This window comes from Anopheles arabiensis, chromosome X (assembly GCF_016920715.1).
Source record: "Anopheles arabiensis isolate DONGOLA chromosome X, AaraD3, whole genome shotgun sequence".
Lineage (NCBI taxonomy): Eukaryota > Metazoa > Arthropoda > Insecta > Diptera > Culicidae > Anopheles > Anopheles arabiensis.
Window position 1 is genome coordinate 11,769,080 of NC_053519.1, and position 18,547 is coordinate 11,787,626.

Genomic DNA, 18,547 nt, shown 5'->3' on the forward strand with positions numbered 1-18,547 from the left:
TAACAAGAACGAGAAAACATGCTTAGTTTGCTTGAGGGGGAAAAATACAATACAGGTAGTCCCCGAGATACGCAGTACCTCTTCTACGCAGATACGGAGATACATAGTTTTCTTAAATTGACAGTTATTCGAGCAAATTATACTGATTGTAAAGTCATTTGTAAAGTGCTAAATAATTTTCCATTTCATCGCATTTTAATAATATTTCAAAAAGACTCAACTTTATAAACTTCAGTCAGAATCGTACTGAATTATTAATTTAGCCATTACAACCACTCACTAAAATGCAAAATTACACAAACATTTGCTATATTTTGGTAGGAAACCGTGAGTTTCGACTTGCACGGAAAATCGACATTACGCAATTTCTACACGGTCCGCATCAATAGCGTATCTCGGGGACCGCTTGTACACCATTCGTAAGCAGTAAGGCAAACTGCTATAGTTCCGTCTCTTTCGCTCTCCTCGGCTGGACGTTACTCGTTTTAGTTAACTCGACTGGACGTCCCTTCCTCTTTCTTTCCATTTTCTGTGCGGCACGCCACCTAACAAGCTCCTGGGCGCCATTTTTCGTGTAGCTTCTGTGTGCGGTGTCTAGTGACGCTAAACTTTAAGTGATTTACGCATTTTCCTTTTTGCAGTGGTTAATCAAACGTTTGTGTAATGGATTCCATACCGAATCAATCGAATCGTACGAGTAATGACGAGACGCCATTACTGCAGGTAAAATAATGAATTTTTCACTTGGTAAATCCTTTCGCTGCTACCACACTGGTGCGGAGTGGAGCAGCAGATCTACAGATCAACCGACATTGGTTTATCTCAGTTTATCTCAGTTATCAGTTTTATCTCTTGCATTTTTTTATATTTTTTGTGGTGTGTTAGTCTTCTGGTAATGCTGTGGATGAAGTGCGCCAGCTGCCGGCACAAGAACAGCCACCTCTGATGGTAGTGAACAATGGGCAACAGCAAGTGCCCGGACATCCGATGCCATTGTCCCCTATCGGGTCAGATTTGCCGCAAAGGCAGCAGCAACAGGTGAAGATAGCTGACCTTTCCGAGCTCGCTGATTCTACCCCGTATACAGGGCTTCCGGAAGGAAAGGAACCGAATCTGTTCGGTGCAATCGGTACTCCCTGTCCGCCACAGCAGCGCCATCTATCGATACCGTGGCAGTTTGTCAAGATGGACGCGGTTCTTCAATTGGACATTGGGATCCATACACAAGATCCTGTTTTGCCGCTGCAAGAAGTGTCTGACCAGTATGCAATGCACGCGAATTGCCATATCAAGCAGCAGCTAACTTTCCAGCAGCAGCTGATGCAAATGCCGCCGCCACAACAGCAGCACTACCATCAACAGCAACATCAGCAGCAAATGCCGCAACCACAACAGCTGCACTACCATCAACAGATGCATCAACTGGCGCAGCTGCATCAACACTATCAACAGCAACATCAGCAGCAAATGCCGCAGGAGCAACAGCAACGTCAGCAGCAAATGCCGCAGCCGCAACAGCAACATCAGCTGCAAATGCCGCAGCCGCAACAGCAACACTACCATCAACAGATGCATCAACTGGCGCAGCTGCATCAACACTATCACCAGCAACATCAGCAGCAAATGCCGCAACCACAACAGCTGCACTACCATCAACAGATGCATCAACTGGCGCAGCTGCATCAACACTATCAACAGCAACATCAGCTGCAAATGCCGCTGCCGCAACAGCAACGTCAGCAGCAAATGCCGCAGCCGCAACAGCAACATCAGCTGCAAATGCCGCTGCCGCAACAGCAACACTACCATCAACAGATGCATCAACTGGCGCAGCTGCATCAACACTTTCAACAGCAACATCAGCAGCAAATGCCGCAGGAGCAACAGCAACGTCAGCAGCAAATGCCGCAGCCGCAACAGCAACATCAGCTGCAAATGCCGCAGCCGCAACAGCAACATCAGCAGCAAATGCCGCAAGAGCAACAGCAACATCAGCAGCAAATGCCGCAACCACAACAGCTGCACTACCATCAACAGATGCATCAACTGGCGCAGCTGCATCAACACTATCAACAGCAACATCAGCTGCAAATGCCGCTGCCGCAACAGCAACACTACCATCAACAGATGCATCAACTGGCGCAGCTGCATCAACACTTTCAACAGCAACATCAGCAGCAAATGCCGCAGGAGCAACAGCAACCTCAGCAGCAAATGCCGCAGCCGCAACAGCAACATCAGCTGCAAATGCCGCAGCCGCAACAGCAACATCAGCAGCAAATGCCGCAGCCGCAACAGCAACATCAGCAGCAAATGCCGCAAGAGCAACAGCAACGTCAGCAGCAAATGCCGCAGGAGCAACAGCAACGTCAGCAGCAAATGCCGCAGCCGCAACAGCCATATCAGCTGCAAATGCCGCAGCCGCAACAACAACACTACCATCAACAGATGCATCAACTGGCGCAGCTGCATCAACACTTTCAACAGCAACATCAGCAGCAAATGCCGCTGCCGCAACAGCAACGTCAGCAGCAAATGCCGCAGCCGCAACAGCAACATCAGCTGCAAATGCCGCATCCGCAACAGCAACACTACCATCAACAGATGCATCAACTGGCGCAGCTGCATCAACACTTTCAACAGCAACATCAGCAGCAAATGCCGCAGGAGCAACAGCAACGTCAGCAGCAAATGCCGCAGCCGCAACAGCAACATCAGCTGCAAATGCCGCAGCCGCAACAGCAACATCAGCAGCAAATGCCGCAGCCGCAACAGCAACATCAGCAGCAAATGCCGCAAGAGCAACAGCAACATCAGCAGCAAATGCCGCAGGAGCAACAGCAACGTCTGCAGCAAATGCCGCAGCCGCAACAGCAATATCAGCTGCAAATGCCGCAGCCGCAACAGCAACACTACCATCAACAGATGCATCAACTGGCGCAGCTGCATCAACACTATCAACAGCATCAGCAGCAAATGCCGCAGGAGCAACAGCAACGTCAGCAGCAAATGCCGCAGCCGCAACAGCAACATCAGCTGCAAATGCCGCAGCCGCAACAGCAACATCAGCAGCAAATGCCGCATCCGCAACAGCAACATCAGCTGCAAATGCCGCAGCCGCAACAGCAACACTACCATCAACAGCAACATCAGCAGCAAATGCCGCAAGAGCAACAGCAACATCAGCAGCAAATGCCGCAGCTGCAACAGTAGTGCTACAATCAACAGCAACATCAGCAGCAAATGCCGCAGGAGCAACAGCAGCACTACATTCAACTGCAATATCATCAGCAAATGCCACAGCCACAACAGCAACATCACCAGCAAATGCCGCAGCAGCAACAGCAGTGCTACAATCAACAGCAACATCAGCAGCAAATGCCGCACCAGCACTCCATTCAACAGCATTACCAGCAGCCACTGCCGCAGCAGCACCATCATCAACAGCAACACCAGCAGCCATTGCCGCAACAGCAGCACTACATTCAACTGCAACATCAGCAGGAAATGCTGCAGCAACAAAACCAGCAACACCAGCAGCACTCCATTCAACAGCATCACCAGCAGCCACTGCCGCAGTAGCACCACCATCAAGAGCAACACCAGCAACTACTGCCGCAACAGCAGCCACTGCCGCAACAGCAGCCACTGCCGCAACAGCAGCCACTGCCGCAACAGCAGCCACTGCCGCAACAGCAGCCACTGCCGCAACAGCAGCACTACCATCAACAGCAACACCAGCAGCAAGTAGACCAAAGGAAGCCAAAACTACAACTAAATGATCCAGGGTAGTGGTGCACATCGAGTGCTTGTCGTGGATGGCCGCCCGTGCGTGTAATCCTTAACAACAGTAAGTTACATGCGTAAGAAGAAGCTTTGCCTCTTGGGAGTAATGAGCTCTTAACACAATTTCCCACGCAGATGGTCAATCAATGTCAATGGCGTTTAATTGTTCATTACCACCAAATCCTACTGATGATGGTGAAGTTCGCCGCTGCACTTAAACTAATTTTCTTTATTTTGTGCTAGTTTGCTTTGTACTTTCACCGGTAAGTTTACCCTTCTTGGAAAGGAAAATGCATATACCTTGTTTTGATCATTTTCAAATTTTCATTCACAGACTCATTTTTATCTCTGATGCTTAATCCTAACTATTTATGTTACGTTTATGTTACATTTGCTTGAACTTTCTGCACCATTAATTACTAACATTATCGTTCAACATGCGCAAGCCACAAATTCACTCAGCGGTGTAATTCAATAGAGGATGCTGATCCGAGAGCGACTGCTGATTCCCGCATATTTGGCTAACTATAAACCATTTGGCAAATGTCTTAGCGTAAAGGCACCATTGATTGTAATACTTCACTAAAACGATTGCAAATTAATGTAAATGAACTCGAAATCAATAAACACAGGTTTGCACATTACATCGCTCAGTTTCATTACTCGTAGGAAGTTCCGCATGATGCGTTGCGAAATTTAAATACTACGAATAGGAATTCTCACCCGACCAGTGAACGAAACAGCTCACTGTTTTCGACCGTCCTAAATTTTATACAGATGCTCTTACCTTAAACCATGATACCGGAAACGAGTTTACTTAGAATCACAATCCAAAAAACCCCAAAGACGCACCCATGATGCCACCATTGGAGGGACATTTTGGCTTACTGCTGCAATTTGCTGGAGGAAAAGCGACCACTTAGCACGAGCACTACCGGTACACTGTGGCATGGTGCGATTCAGGTGAGCAGGTGAGATGGTCTTATTCCGGTGGTATGCTAATAGTAGTGGTGGTGTTTAAGCACAAGATACGCTGTATGCTAACGAATACACAGGCAAGGTTTGCTGAATGTACTTCTGCTATATCGATTGCTGTATGCGTTTGTCGGCCGAGCTGGGTAAGTGTGTGGGAGTGTTAACGAAATTATCGCACTGGTTTGAGAGAAAGATTAAAAAAAAACGGTGTCATTGTACTACAGTTCAACCTGGCTGGGAGAATCTGCACAAGGACACATTCGACAGGGCGATTAGCAAACGTTTTACCATGATATTGATTTATCTATTTACGAGATCTCGATCTCTCAACTAAAGCGTAATGAAGAAGTAGTAAAATTGTAAAAGTGGCCGGAGTCGGGTTTTCTCCAATACGATACATCAAAAATCTTATTGATAATCCAAAAAAATCCATCATTGTTCAAATCAAATCCACTTGACACGGTAAACTTGATGAGCCCCTTTACGGAGCCACCCATCGGTGCAACAGTTTACCGGCGATTATAATTTATTTTAAATTCGAAAAATCTAAATTACATGAATCGCCTATAGAAGGCCTTAGAGGGTATGTAAATATGCTTTGTAAAAAAGCAGGTTAACTGTGCAAAAGCAAAATTCATATTCTTTTGCACTATTACATGTTACTTTTGGTATAGAAGAAATGTCTTATCGACAATACGATATGACTGTAATATTCTTCACAAAAAAAGGAAACAGTGTGCGTAGGGGAACCTTGCAAAATTCACTGACCACATGTGTCTTCTATTATGCGGGTGTAACAAATGTTTTGCCATTATATTATATTTCAACCAGAGCAGATTATTGAACCCACATTTCGGTTCACTCCAGCACACTTGCCCATCTCGTCCGCCAAAGGATCGAGCAAAAACGACTACGCACAAACACGCATCTGTACTCTCATTGCCATACGGCTTCACCTGTCGCACACATTGCGCAATGCGCTTAAGTACACTAACACCACCGAAAGCTTCACAGTCGCAGCCCGACGTGGCCGTCCCTTCCAGTTCTGTATCACTGTATCGGAGTGGCTTGCGCTGAGCGGTCGTTATCCCCCAGCAGCGTCGGTGCGTGCAAAGCGCGAGAAGTGAAAAAAAAAATGGTGCCCCACCGGTGGTGCCGTCGTGCGTCGATTTTCTGTTCGGTGTTTCTGATGCTAAGCTGCGTTTGCTTCCCGCCCGTCCACACTATCATCGTTCCGGGTAAGTGCGGAATGCTCTAAGTTCAACGCAGCTTTGCAAGAAATTGGAAATGTGATCAACACGCCAAATCGAACCACTTTCCAGTTGAACCCGTGACTACCGTCCCTGCAGTGGTCAGCACCACCATTAGCCCTAACGCTACCGCTAGCCGCTTGCCGCAGCCAAGGGCGGCCGAACAGCCGCAGTCGGCCGCGGTTGCGTACCAGTTGCCTTGTTCGGCCGAGAAGCCATTTGTGTTCGAACGGTCGTCCAAGGGTTTGCAGCTGTATCTGCTCGACGGAACCGGGCTGTATCGCATCGAGGATGGGGACTCATCCGGCGGCATGGTCAAATCGCTCATTAGCACCCTGCCCAAGCGCTACGTGGAAGCGCGGAAGCTACAGGTAAGGGTTTCAGGATTCCGATAGGAGAAGCGCAGAAGAACTTTCGGCCAACGTGAAAGGTATACGATTACTTGGCAGTGGTAATAGTAGTAGCAGGTATGATAGTGTTAGTAACACGCCACACAAGAAGCCTTCAGTGATTTGTACAATTTACTGAAAAGAAGTGAGGCAACGGTGAGGAAAAAAAGATTTAAATTTTCCTAAAAATAATGTCAATTTTGATTAAAAAATAATACAGGGTTTCCCACGATTTATTGGTCAGTTCCCATGATTTATTGGTGCGTTCCCACGATTTTTTGGTCGTATCCTATAGATTTTTGGTTCGTTCCCATATTTTATTGGTATTTTCCAATTGGATATCAATACAATTGGACCAACAAATTCTGGGAAACGACCAAAAAATCGTGGGAACGCACCAAAAAAATATGGGAACCCACCAAAAATTGATGGGAACCAACCAATAAATCGTGGGAAACCCTGTAATGATACCCTTTACAGAATTTAAAAAAAACTTGTTAGAAACAGTTAATGCGTAATTTAATGAAAAATTGGAACAAATTGTACGTAATGTGTTCGACCGATTTATAATTGAGTGACGTGCTCTAGTGAGTGCTACACTAATTGGGCAATGGGACGCGCCTACAGAAAAAAAACACCCCCACAAACAACTTGTTTCATCCTAGGTTCTGGATATTAAATTGGGCGACTCTGATCACTTATTGTTCGTGGTCACCACAGACCAGTGGCACAACGTGTTTCTGGCCGATCTGGATCCCACCATCGGTGCAACAAGTGCGCAACCGATCCAGCGCATCAAGTACTCAGGAAACTTCTCGAAAGCTCACCTGCTGGAATGTAACGACAGCATCTACATGGTCACGATCGTCACGTACGCCAACACTGGCAAGATTCGGTAAGCTTTTTCTTCTGGATGTGTGTATGTGTGTAACACGCAAAACAAACAAGTGATGGGTAAAGTGGGCACAAATCGACTCCGATTCGGCTCCGATAATTTCGCAACAGACTCCGGAAAATAGGCCCGCCCAGCATTATCTGCAGTCGTTCGGAATCGTCAGAAATTGCCCGGAGTCGTCCGGAGTCGTCCGGAGTCGTTTGGAGTCGTAGTCGTCTGGAGTAATCCGGAGTCATCCAGAGTCATCCAGAGTCAACCGAAGTCGTTGTCGCCGGGAGTCAGAATCGTCCTGTAAAAATCCAGAAATCAGTTAGAGCCTGTATATGCAGTGCACGCACAAAGACAAAAAACACAACGAAATGAAATGCACATTGCTCCTGTTGACTCCGACCGACCCCGATGACTCCGACCCACTTCACTTCCGGTTGACTCTGGAAGACTCCGAACAACTCCGGGCTACTCCGGACAACTCTGGACGTCTCCGGGCGACTCTGACTCCGAACGATTCCGACCAATCCGGACGACTCCGGGCGGAACTAGTGGTTTCCATTTTGTCGAAGTCGCAATCGAATCGGAGTCGTGGGTGCACTCCAAAGAGCACATCACTAAAAGTGAAACCCCCCCCCTCCCCGCTCTCCACCTACCTTCAACGATATTTCTCTGTTGTTCTATTCGCACCACACCACCTGCGCTAGCGTTTACCGATGGCAGCAATCGTACTTTTCGCTGGAGAGCACCAAGGAAGTTCCCTCGATCGATGACGTACGGTGCCACTGTCCCAGCACGCTGTTACTACTGGCGCTGGACTATGCACAGCTGCCGGAGCGTTCCCTGGCCCACGTGCTGCTGCTGGACAGTACCGAGCGTCCGGTGAAGGTGCAGGAAATGTTCTTCCTGTACGGGCCGCTAGCATCGTTTACATTAAACGGCGAGCTGTATCTAATACGACACGTTAGCAAAGGTGACGCAAAGCAGCAACTGAGAGCAAGCAGTTGGTCTCGCCCATTTGTTCGAATGTAGACTTTCCTATTTTTTCCTTTTTTCCAGACAAATCCTATCTTTACCAGTGGAGTGCCGAGGGAAGGTTCGTACGCACGCGCAAACTGTCCCAGCAGTTCCAGCACATCACAACTCTGACCCGGTGGAAGGACACGCTTGCCGTTGCGTTCGAGGACACCGTCCGGCTGTATGGAGGTAGCGGTAGCAGCGGCAAGCATGATCTGCTCGAGACGGAAATTCCCTTCACGTTGCCAGGCACGAACGCGTCCGAATCAAGGACACAATTAACACCGGCCTCCGCTGGAGAGAGGCTAAGAAGGCTGTACGGGCTTCGAGCGACCGCTGCCGGGGAGGTCCTGCTAGCGACCGAGTTCTATTGCCCTGGGCCGGGCGAAAATCCCACCAACGCTTCGACTGCACTGCATGTTTACAAACTGTCCGTTATGAGCGTTGCACGATCGGCAGAAGGTAAAATGCGTTACCGCGCATCTTTTTTTTTTATTCTAAAAACTTTAAAGACACTGTTTCTTTACACACGTGCACGTACTCTCTCTCTCTCTCTCGGTTGCAGGAGACGCACAAGCGAGCGGCTTCCAAGCACTGAACAGCTGTCTGCACCGGCTGAAACAGGAGCTGAACGAGCGCAAAAAGTGGATCGACGTCATCCGGGTGCAGCTATCGCGCAAAAACCTGGTGCTGGACGCAATCGCACAGGGTGGCCCGGCTCGATCCACACTCCTGCACCCGACGGTGCAGCTGAGCAGTGTGGTGCTGCCGCACGATAACCCCCATCTGCTACCGCCGTCCCGTACCATGCTGAATGGGCAGTCGCTGCTACTGCGCCACTACCGCATGGCCACCGATCTCAACCAGGTGCTGTTGCGCAATCGCGCGCGCACCGAAATCCAGGGCGATCTGCACGTGGCCGGCAATGTGCACACGCGCTGCTCCAGGATACGCGCCGTCCGAGCGCAGGACAGTAGCGGCACGGAGCAGCAGCGCACGAGGCACGCGCGCTCGACCATGCGCGTGACGGCGGGCCCCTCATACTACCGCGTGCTGAAGGCGAAGGAAATTGTTACCGACTCGGCACTGAGCAAACGTAAGTCGTCGTCGTCCGCCTCGTAGCCCCGGCACTGCTTAACCTGATTGCGTTTGCGTTTTGGTAGGATTTTTGCTGCGCTCGAAAATGAACGTACTGCCCGGCACCATGCAGCTGGACGAGCTGACTGCCGGCTCGATCCGGGTGGAGCACGGGCACATCAATCAGATCCCCATACCGACGCGAACGATGCTACAGGATGCGGCGACCCACGGCTACCGCGGACATAAGGTGTTCCGCACCGTCAAGTCCTTCCGGCTGAATGCGGACCACCTGAACGGGCAACCGCTGTCGACGGAAATCATCGAATCGGGCCTGCGGTACGCTAGCGACGGTATCACGATCAAGACGGATCTGTGCCGCACGCGCAACCTCATCCTGCGCAACACGCTGAACGGTTTACGGCTAAGGCAACTCGTTTCCTCGTACCAGCGAACCGTTCAGGTTAAAGGTACGCAGTTGCGCTATGCGCCAAACTTCCCCCGCACAAAACCCATAACCTCGTTCACTAATCTTTTGTCCCCTCGAGCACACAGGTAACCTTGTGTTAGCGGGACAGGCGTGCATTAAAAATCTACAGTTCGCCAGCACGCTGAACGGCATCCGGAGCGGAGAACTGCTGGACAGACTCTCCAACCAAACGATCACTGGGCCCGTATTCGTGAGCAAAGGATTCACCCACAACCTGCAGGTGCACCAGGTGAACGGGGATCTGCTGTCGAACTACGCCACCACCGTACAGCCGAATCAGAACGGAGCACACCAAAGCCTCCAAATCAATGGTTGGTATTGGGAAGAAATGTGTTTTCGTTAGCCTGTGCGCATCCACGCAGGTTAGATACTATTTAACCCTGGGGTGTTTGATTTGTTGCAGCACCAGTACGAGCGGAAAAGATGGTTATTCTTGGCGATCTGATTGCCAACCACGAGCAACAACAGTTCACCCCGCACATCGGTACGCGGCCGGGCGATTTCCGACAGCTATACACCGGCAAGCTGTTGCTGAACGGCTCGTTGCGGCTGAAGGTGGCTAGCATAAATGCAGCCAACATTACGCTCATGGGACAGTCGGTGACGAGCAAGCCGTACGATCAGTACCTGCTACGCACGGAACGTCAGGTAAGAGTAGGCAATTATCATCCCTTCGAAATTATGCTGCTATAAATTGCTGAAGGTTTTGCTTCAAAAATGGTGAAATATACATACAAAATTGTAGACGATAGGGTTTTTTTTTAATCTTTTTGATCATTTCACATCTTGAAGCACGGATGTCGTAAAATGTGTAATGCGAATAGTTTGATAATGTCTTGCTAGCTCATTTTAATCTTGAACTCGATTTGAGACAAATAGGTTGGCTCAATCGAAGTTTGAATTTTACATTTTGTTTTGTATCCCAAGTCTGGTCGAGAAAATTGAACATGCTTACAAGTTTGTTGCGTAAGCTAAAATGATACATGGTTTCGAACAAAATAATGGAACACGTGGGCCACCCGTTGGAATGTTTCCAATCATTAAAGGAAAATTGCAACGCTGCTATGGAGGATGTGCTTTTTCTTTAATATTTTTCATAAAACCATACATTATTTACTTGTATTATTAATTTAATTTGTTAGGTTGAACTAATAGACAAGTATTTTGGTAAAATTAGGCTTTTTGAGCCGAACAGTTATTAAAAACCACTGATGTAAAGGATTAGTTCAAACACCCACAGGCCTATGAACAAAATACCTATGAGCTTATGCTGAGATTTTGTTTTAACTAGCAACGTATAATTGTTTCTTTTAATAATAAATTAGCTTTTGGCATATTAGACAGAGAACAATACTTTAGTTGAATATTTACAATTTGAACGTTGAACTATTTTTGATCGATTAAAATATTTTGTTTCTTTGTGGCATTATAATACCACTTACACCACTTCAACATATTTGTGTAGAAGTATCAATTTTGGGTTATGCTGAGGACCTCTCCGATTGCCATCTACTAGGAAAACATATTTGCTAACGGAGCTAAGCTCCAAAGCCTTACGTTATTATCTTTAACGAACTCTTTCGCCACAGCAGCTTTGTGAGATGTTACACTGTCAATCAGCATGATCGGCTGCGGAACAAATCCATCGTTTCATCCAAATACAGCCAGAATTCAATAGTTGAACGCTTTTTTCAGTTGGAATGTTTTTTTAGTTGAACGATCCATAGTTGTTTGGCAATTCAATTAAAAAGCATGAGTGTGTATGGAAACCCCAGTAACTAAAAAGCATATATTTAATAGTTAGCAGGCAGTTCGTAGTTCAACCAATGAGTTCAGACTGTAGCTAAAATATAATCTTCAGTTGAAAGCGTACCGTTTGCTGATATATAAATGACGATTCCATTATTTATCTTTCTTTAACAAAATATAATACTGCGCCTTCTAATACACGGTACCACTTGAGTTGTAGGATGTCCAGCAACTTATCATTCTGCTGTGTTTCTCAGGGATACTTTAAATCCAATTTCATTGAGCAACATTAAATTCGCTTCATTATTCGTTAAAATCGCTGCTTAGCAGATTTTGTAATGTTCACTTTCTTTGATTCTCGAATTATCGCGCACTTTCCAACCTGTTTTATTGGTAAGAAACATACTCTTACAACAAGTTGAATGTTTAGTTTCATAATCAAGTGGCCTATATCCCTCATAGAATATCGTTCTAAATCTAGCTGTTCGACATTTTACTTATCGTGTAAAGATTTTGTTTTTCTTCTTGGCATTTTCATTCGAAAATCTGTTTCGACGAACCGGAAAATGTCTTATTAACGTTTTTGAAATATAACTTACGGTTTTTTCAATAGAATAATTAGGGTAAGTGTACCAATTATGGCTACAATATGTCATCAAGATATCGTTTTTACCCATGTAAAAATAAGTACTAAGTAAAATTTCAAAAGTCTTCATGTTTTCTTGTAGCCTACAATGTGTAGAACATGAAGGTATTTTTTTTTATTTTCCCTCAGTGTTCATCGAAATACTAGAAAAAATCAATTCAAAATTGCATCTCAAGGTACCAAATATGACTATAGTGTTCCTAGCAATTCGCGATAGCTGTACCAATTGAAGCGGTATTCTAAAACACGTGGATATTTACACCAAAAATTATTTTGTGCCTTTGTTTTAACTCAAATCAAGTAATAATAAGCTCACTGCACCAATATAAGTATGTAACAACCACCATAAAATATGTAAAATTAACAGTATCAAATATATCCGTTTTCTACCACTGGTTGTATTGATAGCCACGTTCAATTAATCGCACAATTGATGGGGCTAATCCTTCAAAAAAAATTACTTTCTTACACATTTCTGATTACACCGTGCTTGGACACACTTCATATCACCTGACAATCCTTCATATCACCTGAAAGGTATACCGAAGCATGCTACCGTTTCAGCGCGATACGAAGAGGAGCACAAATCAGGGTGGTCTGTTTGAATTTGTATAAATAAAGAATCATAGCCATAGTTGAACTATCTGCTGGCCAAGATAATTCTGGTCATGACTAGCCCTAACTATCGATCAGGGAAGAACAAGAGCGCATTTGGCAATAAGGCGACTCGAGCGGCTTAAGATTTCACTTTCTTTGTATGAAAGTCATTCGAGACTGCTTTATTTTCATGAAACTGATTCGATTTTATAATCCTTTACAAATAAATGATGCTTAAAACACATATTCACACTTTAGATTGCAAAACTTATAACGAAAAACCCGATCTGTTCATTTGTTAACTACGCACTACGACCAAAACGACAGTTGTGATCAAAGCATCCATACTGCGATATTTGGTACACCGATGTTCAGTTGTACCAATTGTGGACATACGCAAAAAAGGCACATTTTCGATAAAATGATGGTAAATTTTGATGTTGTTGATTTTGTCGCAAAATGATGATTTTGAGACAAAACTATGGTTAGTTACCTCAAAATCACTAATATTCTCCAGCCCTGCTCTTAGCTAAATGGTAAGAGATGCCAAACATCTTGGCAACACATTTTACAAGGGTGATACTAACAAACGGAAGTGGCCAGCACGGAACTAATGATGGCACAAATGTGTTAAAATATTCACATTTGAAATGAAAAATCCGTGGTTTTAAAATGCAAATAGACTGTTTTTAGAGCGAAAACAGTGTTCTTTATAACCATAATTGGTACACTTACGCTAACTATAATTATATCCAGCAATTTAAATTTGCTTTAAACGGAGCTGTTCTAAAGGAAAAGTCCTGCAGTAATGTAATTTGGTGCTCAGGCAACGCTAACTGTGAGCAGTGGATGGAAAAAATCCATAGCTCTTCTGAAAAATTATTTTGATCGTTAGAACTACATTCCCCAACACCACCTACATAGCAATGTTTTCGACATTCCCCAACCGATTAATCAACCTTTCCCCAATTGGCGAGTCCCATGAAAATATGGAAAAAATAATCGACTCGTGAGAATTAAACGCAAATTAATATTAACATCTTTTCACCGACAGGTAATAAACCACCCGCTTGCGTACCATGCGGCCCAGTTTCAGTACCTGTTTGCGAACACGCTGAACAGCATCGCGCTGTGGCAGTTTAGCTTGACGCATCGCAACTGGCAGAACAGCTTCTACCTCCAGGACGCGACCGTGCTGGGCCATGTACGGCCAGCACGCATCGCGAAACGGTTACACTCGATGCAGCAAAACCGGATCGACGTCGGTGCGCAGTAAGTCACACAATTCGCAGATTGATTTTTGGCCGCGAGCGTTTTTGAATCAAATTTCTAACTAAAGTACTTTTTTTTCCTATGTCCTCCCTCCGTGCCAGTGTTCGTGTGTGTGATGTGAAGGAGTTTACCGGCACGCTGCGCATGACGCACCTGCGTACCGGTTCGATCGACGGTACGCTCAGCCCGGACGCCCTCTGGCGCAAGGACGAACAGCAGACGCACGGGAGGGCGGCTGCCGCACCCAAAGCACTGTACGGTCGTACCGAGCTGCGACAGAGCGCGGTCGTGGTGCGTGGCCCGCTGCAAACCGCCGGCTTCAACGGCAGGACGGCGTACGAGCTGGCCGAGCTGGCGAAACCACCGCGCCGGCGGTACCAGCAGCTTCAGCTGGCCGCCGTCAACGCCACTACCGCTAGCGTGCGGCAGCTTGCCGACCTGTCGCTCGACGAAGTGCTGCAGCGCTTTGTCGCTTCCGTGCACCACCAGCACCCCGATGCGGCCGTCGGCGGGAAGGTTCCGTCCTTTGCGAAGATCATCGCGCCGGCCGACCCGCAGCGCATTGCGGCCGCATCGGTCGGGCACATCAACTTTTGTCCCGTTCAGCGGCTGCTCCAGGAGACGGTACCGAGCAGGGGCGCACGGCCCGGCCGCCCGATCGCGGGCCACAAGCGCGTGCTGGGGCCGGTCCAGATCCGGCAGCGGCTCGCCGCTGATCGCATCAATGGGCACGAAACGGGGCAGCTGGGGCGCATCGTAACGCGCGGTACGAACGCGATACCGCAGAGCATCGACGCCCGGTGGCACTTTGGCACGCTCGATACCGGCTACCTCACCGCGAAGCTCATCAACCGGACGCCGCTCGCCCGGCTCGCCCTGCGCTCCGACGAGACGCTCCCGCTGCAAAGCGAGCTGCTGATCGATCGGCTAGAGGTCAGCGTGCTGCAACTCCCGAAGCTGCCGCCCTGGATGTTCGAGCCGAACGTCGCCGGTTCGCCGCCGGTCCGCATACCGCACAGCGTGACGCGGCTGCGTTGCCACGGCAGCATCCACGGGCACGTGCGCGATCCGACCCATCCGCTGCACCAGCTGCTGCTGGCACCCTCGCTCGACCAAACGCGGCTCGTTACCGGCGGGCTCGTCTTTGCCGGGCAGAGCGTTCACTTCGGCAACTGTTCCACCCAGGCCGGCGGTTCGATCAAGCGGGTCGAGCGAGCGGCCCGTGGGTGCCTGCGACGCGACCCGGCATCCTCTGCCGGACGACCGCCAAGCGTGTTCCAGCACGAGCAGTCACTGCTGCCGGCTGGGCCCGATCCGGTATCGATACGGGGCAGCTTGCTGGTGGCGGACACCGGCTTCCTCACAGCGCGCACCATTGCCGGCGTGCACGTTGCCGACCGTCTCGGACCGAACGCGGACCTTTACCGGGTCGCTAGCCACATCGGCCGCCTGCCTATTGTGGGCGAAAAGCGCTTCCCGACCGGGGCCAGCGTACACAATCTAACGCTTCTCGAGCCCGGCGGTGGCGGTACCGGCGACAACGACAGCTTCTGGTCCCGGCTGGCCTTCTGCGGCCACCCGTCACAGCATGCCTGTCCCGCCGCGCTGCACTTCGACCAATCGATCGTAGTGAACGGACTGCTGGCAGCCGGCCAGCTAAACACCGTACCGCTGGAAGGCTTTTTCCACGCCTTTGCGAAGCGCCAATCGACGCTGATGCAGCAGTCGAAGCTGCACCACATACAGGACTTCCCCGGCACGCTGACCGTGTCCGAGCTGCGGCTCTCCGGTCCCGACACGATCCTGCACTACGTCAACGGCATACCGCTCGGCGAGCTGGTCCTCCGGTCGACCGCCAACGATACGCACCAGATCGTGCCCGGCGCCAAGTCCTTCCGCGCGCTGCACATCGACGGACCGCTCGCACTGCAGCAGCTGAACGGTCGCCCACTGGCGCAGACGAAGCGCAGCTCCATCACGCCGGAGGAAGGTCAGCCACTGCACGAGGCGATCGTGTTCAACCGACCGGTGCTGCTCGCCGACCTACAGACACGCGTCCTGTACCACCTGCGGACGGCTTCGGCGCGGCTTGCAACCGGCGCACGGGCCGCCACCGTCCAGCTGCCGTCCGAGCTGCAGCTGCACGCCGGACAGCGCCATCCACTGGCACTGCTGCAGCAGCGCACCCTGCACGGTGCCCGCTCGCGGACGGCACTCGGACGGACGAGCCGACCTGTCGATGCCGATTCCCCGGGCCAGGTAACACTCGACAGTGGAGACACTGTTCTCGTCCACTGCTCCCCGGACGAACGGTCGCTGCGGGTGGAATTGCGCCGCTACCCTACGAACCGTACCAGCGAGCAACGGCTGCACGAGCTGCCGCCAGCAGCAGGCTGCTCGCAACCGACCGACACATACGCTCTGAACCGTACGACGGTGCTGATTCTGCTTCGCCAAGGTATCGCCACTGTCACCCTCTACCAGTACGATGTCGGGCGCGGGCATCTCGTGCCGCTCCGGCTGCCGGCACCCAGCACCGGCTGCCAGCACGTGCGCCTTCTCCGCCCGAACCACGACACGCTGATGCTCGCTACGGCCGGATGCGCCAACGCTTCGCCCCACTCCGGTGGCATCCAAATCTACCATCTCGATGGTAGTGCGACGGCTCTGCCGGTGCGCTTACGCCACTTCCAAACGATCGATCTGGTCGCACCGGTGACGGAAATGGTTTCGGCGGACGCTGGTGCTACGCTGGTGGTGCGCGACGACGCCACCCGCTGGCATCGGTACAATTACAGCTCCGTGCGGGTAAGAGCCTTTTGGTTAGATTTTGTTTCCCTCGACGTTTGCTAATCTGATTGTTTTCTTACCGCTCTTGCAGGGCTGGACCCAGGACGATAGTTTGCTGCCTTAGGAACCTTCACTTCCTATTCGTATTTAGTATGACACTCTAGGTAGGAAGTGGCCCCTCGGGACACGAAAACGCCCGTAAATGAGCGATTTTGATTATATGTTAAATTATTTTTGTTTAATAAATGCTTACTACGCCTGCTTGGCGTACGTAATTTCGTTGAAAAATGGCTATAGCTGAGTATGCTTGAAATGTCAATATGTCGATGTAAGATGACGCACAGTTTCCAACATCACTAGGGTAAATGTACCAATAGTGGTGCCATTGGTAGTGATACGGATGTGTTCTAATGGATATAAAGTGTCAGCATGGTAAATTTATGAATGTTGTAACCCATAGCAAATGGAATATGTATTATCTTCGCAATCACAACCATTTTTACCATGGAACACATCAATTTACGAAAAAAATCATGTTTTTGTGATTGCTTCGTTGTACCTATAATGGTGGTATGGTTCCTATAGTCGCCGTATTGTGTTCCTATAGTGGTGGTAAGCACAGATGTCTCAAAAACTTTTTATAATAATAATGGAACAGCGAGGTTTGCTGGCAAAATATCGAATTATTGAGCAATTTAATAGTATGATTAATGTGTTAATCATTAATGTATGACCTTGATTTATTAAAATATTGGCCAAAGTACTTTATAACCGTACTGTCGTCAACCCACACCCGGAATAGTGTGTGCTTGTCTCAAAGTCGATTTTTCTCTCAGCCAGATATGCAAATTTTGGCCTTTGTTTGGTAAATTACCTACAGAAAACACTTTTCTGTTGCTTATTTAAGTGAAAACGGTACGACTTGCCAAACATATCCCGGAAAGAAATGTAAAAGGTCCTGTTTTTACTGATTGCATGACTATAACCACTATAGGAACATGCCTGTTTTGCGTGCCTATAATGGCACTATAGTATAAAATATATAAAAATCCAAAAATAAAGTCAAAGGGCAATGAATTTTAGTACAGTCTTTCCCCGAGTTACGCGACACTCAAGTTACGCAAATTTAAGACACGCGAATTTTTTATTTTGTGCCGAGTTACGCGAATGTCTCCGGAACGCATTATTCGCGTAACTCTAGGAAAGGACTGTATATCAATAACATTTCATAACATTTTTGTTTAAAAACTAATAATTGTGTTGCTATGTGGTCAAGTTAAAAATAATATTAGTTTCGTTATGAAATCCTAAGGATTTTGGAAAAATGTTGACACATTTAACAAAATAATGGATATTTCGGTCACAAAGTAACGGAATTGCCCCATTTAACTTTTTAAACCCTTTGTCAAAGACCAGAGAACATTTCACCATAACAAAAATAATTTAAATTATCCTTGGAGCGCATTTTAGTGCAAACCCTCCAATATTGGTACTACTACCATTATAGGTACGTGTTTACCCTACACACAATCCTAACGATTACACATTTCCATACATTTCGGTTTCGCATTTTATCCAAAATTCAAATTTTCCGACGTAAGAAATCTTCTAGAAATGCATAACCGA

The 18,547-nt window shown here is 48.2% G+C and overlaps 2 protein-coding genes across 2 annotated transcripts; both read left to right on the forward strand.

The window, feature by feature from the left end:
• The first annotated feature begins 524 nt into the window (after window positions 1–524).
• Window positions 525–3,949, forward strand: LOC120905577. Its single transcript, XM_040316514.1, has 3 exons — window positions 525–723; window positions 886–1,322; window positions 3,922–3,949. The coding sequence occupies exons 1-3, from the start codon at window positions 664–666 to the stop codon at window positions 3,947–3,949; spliced, it is 525 nt and encodes a 174-aa protein (XP_040172448.1). The 5' UTR covers window positions 525–663.
• A 1,851-nt stretch (window positions 3,950–5,800) lies between these two features.
• Window positions 5,801–17,213, forward strand: LOC120906327. Its single transcript, XM_040317902.1, has 12 exons — window positions 5,801–5,999; window positions 6,084–6,382; window positions 7,066–7,295; window positions 7,991–8,256; window positions 8,343–8,762; window positions 8,866–9,396; window positions 9,464–9,847; window positions 9,933–10,178; window positions 10,271–10,515; window positions 13,914–14,131; window positions 14,233–16,939; window positions 17,013–17,213. The coding sequence occupies exons 1-12, from the start codon at window positions 5,897–5,899 to the stop codon at window positions 17,043–17,045; spliced, it is 5,682 nt and encodes a 1,893-aa protein (XP_040173836.1). The 5' UTR covers window positions 5,801–5,896; the 3' UTR covers window positions 17,046–17,213.
• The last annotated feature ends 1,334 nt before the right edge of the window (window positions 17,214–18,547 follow it).